Source organism: Ptychodera flava, unplaced genomic scaffold (genome assembly GCF_041260155.1).
Source record: "Ptychodera flava strain L36383 unplaced genomic scaffold, AS_Pfla_20210202 Scaffold_58__1_contigs__length_828623_pilon, whole genome shotgun sequence".
Classification (NCBI taxonomy): Eukaryota; Metazoa; Hemichordata; class Enteropneusta; family Ptychoderidae; genus Ptychodera; species Ptychodera flava.
In genome coordinates, this window is record NW_027248380.1 from 178,939 (window position 1) to 190,821 (window position 11,883).

The window sequence follows — 11,883 nt, forward strand, 5'->3', positions numbered from 1 at the left end:
TTGTTAGCGAATTTTAATATTGAGGTAGTAAATTATATCGATTACGCCCATAAATAAGCCACGGAAGTCTAACTGCATCACTGACGTGACATACACGACAGCGAAGGTGCACATACCAATGTTTACGATTCGTACATAATATTCAAACAGTCATTGAGAGAGGTCATGATACTGTTCCGTGTAAGTTTTGGACAGAAAGTATAAGATGCTCCTAAGAATGTCAAACTTTCGTATAGGTCGTTTGAACAAGTTTAGTTAGATTTACGCAAGTCAGTAGGGAAATATATGAGTAGGCGATGTATATACCTTTGAAATATTTTATTCGTACTGCAACAAAATGTACATTCAATTTAAAAGAGTTGTGACGCTCTACTCACTCTACGTTTTTCCTAACCATGTCACAAATTCCTTTTCTAAGACGATAAATATTGCATATGGAACATCTAAAGACATGTATAATTCTTCGAGGTGACTGATCTGGTACAAATATATCCACATATATCCGAATATATATCCAAATATATCCACAATATATCCACATTGCATTCGTAGATGCCGTAGAGCTGCTCCCTCCGTGCGCTGCACGGCCATGGCAGGCGCGTCTTTCGAGTGCTACTCGCGCGAGTTCGATTTTGACACGAATTTTGGCTGGCCTCGTAACTTTCTATGCATAACCAGATGTCCTGAATTGCTGTACAGAAATGGATGCCAATCGTTAATATCAATCAGATATGAACTGAAAATGCTAACGTGTTTCTCAATATATATTGCAGTTATGTGTAAATTTGAACCTTTGCCACATGTTTGAAACTTCATTGAAAGTTATGATCAACATAACGAACAATATTCACCAGAGAGTAATTCTAAATCCAAGTATATATCCCAAATCAGGAAAGTTCATTAAAATATGCAAATCAGGAATTGGCTGACGAAACAATGTTAAATGACTTTCAATTATGTCGTGTCATAGTATCTTAATACAAAGCAATTCATCAACATTGGTCTAGTCAAGACAGATAAATATCCTTTCATACCAAGATTCCCCGGCACAAACGCTGTAGTTCGAAATAACTTTCATATGAAAAGATACCTTACTTGAGGTGTGAACGACTGTCAATCGGTGATTGCTCTACAAATATCACGGGTGTTGTCATATTCACAAACATTGTGATCTTTTGTACTACTTGATCGGTAGTTTATTTACTCTCTTGGGAGTCATTAAGCCATTAATTCGGTAACGCGGAAATTTTCCGCGTTCAGGGGATTAGCGTTGATACATGGTTTGTGCCGGCCAATCCCCTCATGTTTAATTACGAAAGTTGATTAAATTTGCAAATTAGGAATTGGCTAAAGTAAAAATGCTTAATGACTTTCAATGTTGTATCATAGTATCTTTAATGTACATAGCAAGTTTCATCAAATTTGGTCTAGTCAATACAGATAAATATCCCTAATTAGGAAAGTTCATTAAATATGCAAATTAGGAATTGGCTGAAGTAAAAAAGTTTAATGACTTTCAATAATGTTGTTTTATAGTATCTTCAATATATGTAGCAAGATTCATCAACTTCGGTCGAGTCAATTCAGATATATCCCTAATTCGAAGTTCATTAAATATGTAAATAAGGAATTGGCTGAAATAAAACTACTTAATGCTTTTCAATAATGTTATATCATAGTATCTTCAATGTACATAGCAAGTTTCATCAACTTTGGTCAAGTCAATTCAGATATATGTATCTAATTAGGAAAGTTTATTAAATATGCAAATAAGGAATTGGCTAAAGTAATGATGCTCAATGACTTTAACAATGTTATATTATAGTATCTTTAATACACATAGCAAGTTTAATCAATTTTGGTCAAGTCATTTCAAATAAATACCCCTAATTTAAAAGTTCATGAAATATGTAAATTAAGAGTTTGATGAAGTCAAAATGCTGAATGACTTTCAATAATGTTAAATCATAGGCATTGATGTTCAGAACAGAATTTGCCTCTTTTGTGAAAAGCAAAGTGTTTCAGTCCAAGAAGATGAGATTCACTTTCTTGCTTTTTGTCCACTTTATACAACACTTCGAAGGGATTAACTACCTTAATTTTATTTATATAACAATCTGACTAGAGAAAAAGTCGTATCTTTACTTTCAACAGAGAATCCTAACATTATATTTAATTTGTCAGTCTTTATATATAAGGCAATGTTTGTGAGAGAAAATTATTTGAAGTCATTGTAAGTCATTGTCAACAGAAGTAGTGTTGTGTGTACATTTGATGAATTTAAGCATCACGTGTCCACATTTTCTTTCTTATATAACTTGTATATTTTCAGTTTGATGGGCGGTGGCCTTTTACATGAATAAAACTTCATTGGACATTGGACATAAATCATAGTATCTTCAACTTAAATGCCAAGTTTTGTCAAGTTTGATCATGTAAAATCAGATATATTTCCCTAATTAGAAAGTTCATTAAATATGCAAATTATACATTATCTTCTATGTTACCCCTTAATTTTTCACAGCTGATATATCTTGATGTGATCAACATTTTTAGCAAATCTCATCAAATTGTGCGCAGTCGTTGTCAATATATATCCGTTTTTTTCTAAATCATTAATTATTAAAATGAGCAAAAAGTAAGCAAGCCACACCCACCAAAAACTTATTAGTTCTTGCCATTTCCAAACTGAATCTATTTATCAAATTTGATTCCGATCTGATGAGCCGTTTTTTAGATATCGAGCACACAGACCGACAGACACACAAACAGACAGACAGACACACAGACAGACAGACATCGCTGCGACATATGCTCACGTGTGTGAACACGTGAACAAAAAACTGCCTATATTTTAGTCATTAAGAAAGGCACTTTTTTACAGAGAACCTTTGACACGAAAAAGCGAAAGCAAGGTTGAACTACGGACCAGACCCGTCGCTTCGCTGTGTGTTTGGTGTGCTAAAGCAAAGAGAATCGGCTGCCCGTTTCAGGCCTTAAATTTAAATAATATCCAAAGAGCCGTACTGAAGCGTTTTTAGACAGAAATCTCCGATAGGTTGCGAAATATGGTGAGAAAACTGTTTGCACTGTGAGGTTAGAGCCAGCTCATCTTTTGACTCAGGCAGAGACAATGGCAACCCGTTACGTAACTAAGAATAATACAGGGTATGACTTTGAGGAATGCAACGTTGAGCGGGTCAAACCCATCTTCCTGAAGCCTTTCGATGGAGTGCCCCGAGAGTACATAGTACCTTGTTTGGGCTATAATGATTTTATGACATGCCTCACTTACACAGCTTTCACTCAAAATATTTAGGTTTATTGGCAAAAGATAATAAAATACTTCATTTCCATCTGAGACGAAAATCCGTAAAAATAGATATATTTAAACTACTGTTATGCGGGTTATCTTTTTTACGCCAATTTTTCCTAAAATCGGATTTCCTATGCAAAATACGAAATTTCAAAATTTTTATATCCAAAAGTTGATAAGTTGAAAATAGCTCCGATTCACTTTTAGTCAAATGATGACTGTGCGGCCCGCGACGTCATCGACGAGTTGCCGTTGAATTCTTTGGAGGGCGCGACGTTCGACCATAGACATGGAGGGGGGCTTCCCCCTCCACGTCTATGGGTTCGACATACGAGGCATGCAATAAAAAGTCACGCTGCATTCACTTCTGAATAGTCGTCGTCTTCTCTGCTACTGTCTGCTTTGATTCACTTGAAGCGTGCTTACTTGCTTGTTAGGATAATAACACGGTTCAAACTAACATAGATTGATTCCGATCACCAAGATATCCATATTAAAGTCGGAGAACCCGTACTATCGGGTCACTGGAGTATATGGTTTATGTTAGAATCAGCTTTTGACAGTAAATAACACAAGAAATACTAACAATGGTAGAGTACCGTTATTTATTCAGAAGCTCCCGAGCCCAAGGTGGAAACGAATGTTCTGCAAAATATGCACCGCCTGAGGTGAGCGTAGACGAGTTGAAATTCCTTACTCGCGGAGAAACGGTCCCAACTATATAGTATGTGACGACATTATTTTTCCCATCATGGAACTCTGTTATATTTTTGTTATACCCGTTTTCAAATGAGCGCGGGAGTTCTAAATGGTAAAACCAATATTTCCTGTCTAGTAAGGCAAAAGCTACCACATATATAAAAATAACGCGGGTAAACTTCCCCTTTATTGTTATGTCAGAACCAAAAATTATCAGTTAAATCCTGCAGATATGATGAAGTGTCGCTAATAAGCATGAAACCCCTTCACAGGTATATCATAAGATTTTGATCAGTTTGTATTATATACAGAGTCAACTTGACAAAACCACGTCAATGACGTCAATTCTGCATAAAGGTCAATGATCAGGTTCAGAATTGTGAATAATGAACGATAGTAATACCGACCGTGAGAAATCAAACAAGTAAACAATTGTTCTGGTGTTTACGATTTTCGCCATTGAAATAAACATTGGACATAAATATGTCATTACTAGGTAGAAGCACGAATTATGAGATGACAATTATGTATAAATAACCACTGTACATATAGCATACAGGAAATGTCTTTAAAAACCCAAGCACTTGACTAGAAGGGACAACACCTGCTGTATGTAACATCTTTGTATAAGATATAAACGGTGTTATCTTTGAAGACTTAGAGCCTCCACACTGCTTTGTATCTTCTGTATCTCTCGATGACCATTCCTCGAAGGAAGATGGTGAACGGTAATAATAATTCATCATCATAATCAACAACTTAATGGACGATCAACTTTCGGAACTTGATGTTGTCTGTAATACTGAAGGGTTCATTGGCAATCAATAGTGATATACGATAAGAATAGACCAGAATTCAGAGGTAATTACATTACTATATTTCACACAATACAGTGAGTTTCAATAGAGCCGTGTTGATCTTGACTAAATCTTGTGAATATTGTTGAGGGTAGCACACTGTAGATTAACTTTTTTAGTATGACATTAGCTTTCGGAGACAACAGTCTCCTTCATCAGATGTACTTGTAGAATGGACAAAGTAGCAAAAGGCCAAATGCATTTGCCCTTTGCTTCTTTGTCCATTCTACAAGTACATCTGATGAAGGAGACTGTTGTCTCCGAAAGCTAATGTCATACAACAGAGTGAGGGGTAGAGAGTATATTCTTGAATAGACAGGTGCTTGATTAAGGTCAAAAAATAAACCGGATAGAGTTATACGGCACAGTCAGTATATACACAGCTTTTTGTTGGAACAGGACAATGCACTCTGTAATGAATGACACTTGTTTAAACATAGAGGTCAGACATCAGCAGTTGCATGTTGAAGGCCTTGGTGCCACGTGCACGTGATGGCACTGAATGTGCATAATGAGTGGTAGATATTAATATGGTAAAAAACAATGTTATCTCATTTGTATGCAAACAACCTAAGTACATCTAAACATGTGAGTAAAGACTTAAATCGTATTGAGTAAAGACTTAAGTCGTAAATTCATATGCACGGGTCTTGCCATATTCCTTGGCATAATATACTATCCCACAACCTCTTCGTGTAAAGGCAGGCATTGTATTCTTATTGGCATAACACTCCTTTACACATCCCAAAATGCACTTCAGTTGTTCAAAAAGACCATATTATGGTTTCACTAAGGTATGCTGCCCAACCTACAAAACTTCATAATTTCAGTACACTAGACGGCCTTATGAATTCTGCTACGTTTATGTAGCGGAGCTAAGGTAAACATTGCAGCATCTTACCTCATTCATCTAACCATCGTTTTCAGAGGTTAGAAGAAAACCAAGTGATTTTTACGATTGACTAAGTTTAAAGGTATTACAAGTTGAGAGTTCATGTCCGATGGTAATTTTCTCAGTGCATTACACATAGGCAGCAAGGGAATCTGTGCCTCGTATTAAAATGTAGTCATCGTTTTGATCGAGTTTTGTTTGCGATCTGTATAAGCAAGTATGTTTGGGCAAGTGCTTCATGAACTCTACTGTGTGTGTGGAGGGGCCGCAGTCAGAATAATTGTAACAACTTAGTTTGGTAACTATACCATTGGTACCTTTCTTTAAGGGTAGGGGATTTGGCCGAACGGATGTGACTGTGATATCGTCGCTAGCTAGGTGAATGGATGCGGTGTGTTGTTAGTTCGAATACAGTTGAAAATGTACTGAATTCACTGAGCTGGAAAGTCAATGATTCTTTCCTAACTTCTGAGTTTTCGCCAACCTGTTAAATGCTTATGTTCCAATGTCGTATTGTATTTCGTAACAAAAGTTATGTAGATATAGTTTAAGGACGTAAAAGCATAATCACCATCAGTGAATAAAATGAAACAGTAAAAAAACCTTTATGTATAAGTAAATGTGAATATAAAATCACTGAATCTCTTCAATGGAACCTTCATGACAAAGTTTGAATAATTGCAACGAGTGATTAATGAATATAACAGTATTTTTAATGCCAGATATAATAAACATTACAGTACTAATTGCTATTTGTCATGAATTTTAAAAAGAATGAATGTGAACATCAGTAGAGTCCTGAAAAGAAATTCTTTAGCGGATCATTTCACAAAAACTTTCACTAAGATGGAAAATCTCAATACCTTTCCAAAAAGTTCAAAATTTAACATGCTAAGCCGTATGAAAAATTCACAAAATCCACATAAAATACAAATCAACTATCAACTAAACTACGAATGAAATAACTAAGTTCTATAATGAAATAACTAAGTTCTAGATATTTTATTTTGTTTTTAACTTTAACTTTATTTTGTTTTATTTTTTTTTTCAACTCTTTACATATTTTTTGACACTTCCAATTTTCATTTCAACTGTAGTAGTATTTCAACACATAACACAAGATTTTACACCAAAATACAGATGTAGTGCACACAGGGCTATCTGAGATTTTGTGGACACAAAAACATACATTCATAGACACAAATAGACAAGCTTGTAAGCATACCTACTTACCTACCTACATGCATGCATAATGCATATCGACCACACCCACCGATTTTTGTAGCATGGTTAGCATATGGAACAGTTCGAGTGTATGGGTGGCTTCATTAAATTTGGGAGTAATTCTTTAGATAGTGTGTAGGACATAAATTCATTCAATACGCAAATTACCATTAATTATAGTTTCTATGAAGGAGAGCATAGTTAACAGAGTATGAGAGACAAAGAACAAATAACGGAAGCCATGCTACACCGACCATCATATAAGCTACACAATTCTCACAGTCGAGCTGCCAGATATGTACTCTTCTTATTGGGCAAGAGCATCTTCAGGGGTACCTAAGAAAGAGTAGCTTTTGAATGAAAATCACAGCCTTGACACCGTGCAGTATAGCTAGGGTAGGGAAACGATAGTTGATGGAATAGAATCCGTAAGCTTGGTCATCTAAAACGATAGCTTTGAACATAAAACAAGATGGCTGACAGCAACAGCAGTGGTACCGGGGGTAAATATTTAACCCGTTTTCAACAAAAATTCATCATGTTGTGTTGTGTAAGACGCCGCATTCAGTGAGGTTCAGGTTCGATTACACTTCTGTAAAGTTTCTGCCCCATTTTACAAAACTTGCAGAGAAATCACTCAACAGGCTATCGTTACGTCCTATTCTAATACATGCACATGGATTAGAATGTATATGATATTGTAAAGACGTATTCGTTATTAATGTAGGCAATGTCTGTTTTCCAGAGTTAAGACTTCCCAAAACTTATCTGAAGCTGACTTTGAAATCTTGATGAGCCTTTACCAACTCTGGAACTTTACAGAAGTGTAATCGAACCTGAACCTCACTGAACATGGACTCTTACACAACACAACGTGGTAATATTTTGTAGAAAACCGGTAAAATATTTACCGCTGTTACCACTGCTTTTGCTGCCAGCCATCTTGTTTTACGCCCTCGACATCAAAATATGTTCAAAGCTATCGTTTTAGTTGACCAAGCTTACGGATTCCATTCCAGCAGCTATCGTTTCCCCATCAAAGTTATCCTCCATGGTGTCAAGGCTGTCATTCTAATTCAAAAGCTACACCCTCTTAGGTACCCCTGATCCTAATGTATCACTTACAACAGCCACTCTATCAATTTCTTACCTACGATTTTGCAGAAAATGACTTTTTACTTCTTACCATCAAGATTTTTGAACAAATTGTTCATTTTCTGTGAGTACTCATGTGATATGACAGACTTCAACCATGTGAAAAACTTTTACCATAAACTTTGCAGACAAAGGAATTATCATTTATATGCTAACTGCTGTTAACTTAAACGTTCGACTCGCAGTAAAACCCTTCCCCTAAACATATTGCAGTCAAATGGCTTTTAACTTGTATGTGTCCTGATGTGATCTTTGAAAATTCTACTCTGTGTAAAACTCTTACCACATACTTTGCAGACAAAAGGAGTTTCATTAGTATGAGTCCTGGTGTGGATCTTTAGATAGCCACTCATTGCAAAAACCTTTCCACACATTTTGCAGACAAATGGCTGTTTAGTTGTATTAGTGTGTGCGAACATTTAGATGTCCACACTGTGCAAACCTTTGACCACATACTTTGCAGACAAATTGCTTTTCCTTCTTATGTGCCCTCAAGTGAACTTTTAGTCCTCCACTCGTTGAAAACCCCTTCCCACACACTTTGCAGACATATGGTTTTTCCTTTGTATGTGTCCTCATGTGAACTTTTAGATCTCCACTAGTTATAAAACCCTTCCCACACACTTTGCAGGCAAATGGCTTTTCCTTTGTATGTGTCCTGATGTGAACTTTTAATTGTCCACGCTGTGCAAAACTCTACAACATAGTTTGCAGACGAAGGTTTTTCATTTGTATGTGTCCTCAAGTGAACTTTTAGTCCTCCATTCGTTGAAAACCCCTTCCCACACACTTTGCAGACATATGGTTTTTCCTTTGTATGTGTCCTCATGTGAACTTTTAGATCTCCACTAGTTATAAAACCCTTCCCACACACTTTGCAGGCAAATGGCTTTTCCTTTGTATGTGTCCTCATGTGAACTTTTACGTATCCACAATGTGCAAAACTCTTACCACAAACTTTGCAAATAAATGGCTTTTCCTTTGTATGTGTCCTGATGTGAACTTTTAACTGTCCACGCTGTGCAAAACTCTTACAACATAGTTTGCAGACGAATGGTTTTTCATTTGTATGTGTCCTCAAGTGAACTTTTAGTCCTCCACTCATTGAAAAACCCTTCCCACACACTTTGCAGACAAATGGCTTTTCCTTTGTATGTGTCCTCATGTGATCATTTAGGTGTCCATGCTGTGCAAAACTCTTACCACATTTTTTGCAGGCAAATGGCTTTTCCTTTGAATGTGTCCTCATGTGAACTTTTAGTCCTCCACTCCTTGCAAAACCCTTCCCACACACTTTGCAGACAAATGGCTTTTCTTTTGTATGTGTCCTCATGTGAAGTTTTAGTTTTCCACTCGCTGTAAAACCCTTCCCACACACTTTGCAAATAAATGGCTTTTCCTTTGTATGTGTCCTCATGTGAATTTTTATGTACCCACAATATGCAAACCCCTGCCCACACAGTTTGCAGACAAATGGCTTTTCCTTTGTATGTGTCCTCATGTGAACTTTTAGGTGTCCATGCTGTGCAAAACTTTTACAACATATTTTGCAGATAAATGGCTTTTCCTTTGTATGTGTCCTCATGTGAACTTTTAGTTTTCCACTTGTTGCAAAACCCTTCCCACACACTTTGCAGACAAATGGTTTTTCATTTGTATGTGTCCTCATGTGAACATTTAGATCTCCACTCCTTGCAAAACCCTTCCCACACACTTTGCAGACAAACGGCTTTTCTTTTGTATGTGTCCTGATGTGAACCTTTAGCTGTCCATGCTGTGCAAAACTCTTACCACATATTTTGCAGACAAATGGCTTTTCATTTGTATGTGTCCTCATATGTAATTTTAGATTTCCAGTCTGTGAAAAACTATTCCCACACACTTTGCAGATAAATGGCTTTTCATTTGTATGTGTCCTGATGTGATTTTTTAGATGTCCACTGTGTGTAAAACCCTTCCCACACACTTTGCAGATGAATGGTTTTTCCTTTGTATGAATCCTGATGTGAACTTTTAGATTTCCACTCCTTGTAAATCCCTTCCCACACACTTTGCAGATGAATGGCTTTTTATTTATATGTGCTCCCATGTGAACATTTAGATTTTCAGTCTGTGCAAAACCCTTACCACATACTTTGCAGATGAATGGCTCTTCAGTCTGTATGTGTCCCGGTGTGGATTTTTAGAGAGTTAGTGCTTTGATAGCCTTCACCGCATACTTTGCAGACAAACGGCTGTTCACAAATATGATTCAGTGTGAGGTATTTCATGGCTTCATTCTGTGTAAACTCTTTCCACATTCTTCACAAACAATGTCCTTTCTTCACCATCCAAATGACTTTCTTCATGTTCTTTCCGTGTAAAAGTCTTGTCATAAGCTTGAACGAGAGATTTTCCTGTTTCAACATAGGTTGCTGTCTGACTCATGTTTTCGGCACATTGCTTCCCCTTGATGGTTAATCTTGCTGACAAGACGCTACTGCAACAACGTTTTGAATATTCTGAAGTATAAGAATAAATGGAATAAATGTGAAAGAAATATTATGTCCATGTGTAAATAGTATAAAGAATGAGACATTTTTTAAAGTGACATTAGCTGTAACTTTTGACTAATTTTTCAACCTCTGTTTCAATGTATCAACTACAGAATTTTACTATAATCCGATCATCATGACCAATGCCCGGAGTTCTGCTTGCCAACACAGCCTGTGAATGTCAAATGACCATTGTTATTGTTGATAAATGTATTCTAATCCGGACCTGAATATAAAACTTAAACAATAACAATGCAGATTATACTCATATAGGGTATATTAATGAGCTAAATGTTAGGAATTTCTCCAGGGGTCCGGGATCAAACCAGAAACTGCGGTGATACACAGTACAAACACAATTTTAACACGTCATTGACAATGACATAGTCCCCACTTGTAATAGGGGAGTATTAGTCTTGATGGGGCAGGGAAATGTGGTCATTAAGAAGTATCACTGGAGTGTATATGTTGAGATCTATGGGCACATAGGTCTATGTCGTTGTTCCCAATTTGAAACACATGAGGCATGTCTAAGTTATGGTTCTAAATCGGGAAAAAAGATCAGACCTCTAGCTGTATTGGCCAGCCAAGAAATACATATGCGCATAATAATGAGGTACAAGGTGTGACATCTTAAGGTCTAATATCCTATCAGAATTGGAGGGTATAGAACTTGTGGTTACTGAGTTCTGCATATATATGTATAATCAAGGTCAAAGGTCATAAGGTCACGTGACATTTTGAAATAAAATTGTATTGCTAATTTATCCCTATATGCCAAAAATCAGACCTCTTGCTCTTTTCGCTTGCCAAGAATTAGATGTGTGCATAATTAATGAGGTAAAGCGTGTGTTGTCATAAGGTTTCCCACCCTACTAAATATAAAGGACATAGCTCTTGTGGTTACGTATTTATCGACACAAACGTATATTTCAGGTCAAAGGTCATCGAGGTCACATGACATTTGGTAAAAAAATTTCTATCCTATTGTTATCCCTATATACCCAAAAACAGACATCCAGCTCTATGGGCTTGCTCAGAATTAGATGTATGCATAATTAATGAGGTACAGTATGAAGCATCTTCAAGTCTCCCATCATACCATATATGAAGGGTGTACCACTTGTGGTTACTGAGTTATGGACAAATATGTATATTTGAGGTCAAAGGTCACCGAGGTCATGTGACATTTTGTCAAAAAAATTG

The 11,883-nt window shown here is 36.6% G+C and overlaps 1 protein-coding gene across 1 annotated transcript; it reads right to left on the reverse strand.

Moving 5' to 3' along the window:
- Nucleotides 1-8,741: 8,741 nt before the first annotated feature.
- On the reverse strand, nt 8,742-10,396 carry LOC139128531 (zinc finger protein 26-like). The gene has a single exon (XM_070694295.1). It carries the CDS (start codon nt 10,230-10,232, stop codon nt 8,742-8,744), a length of 1,491 nt encoding a protein of 496 aa, XP_070550396.1. The 5' UTR covers nt 10,233-10,396.
- Nucleotides 10,397-11,883: the final 1,487 nt, after the last annotated feature.

Coding starts and splice junctions, on each gene's coding strand:
- LOC139128531 (XM_070694295.1), bottom strand. CDS start 10,232: ATGGGAGCACATATAAATAAAAAGCCATTCATCTGCAAAGTGTGTGGG.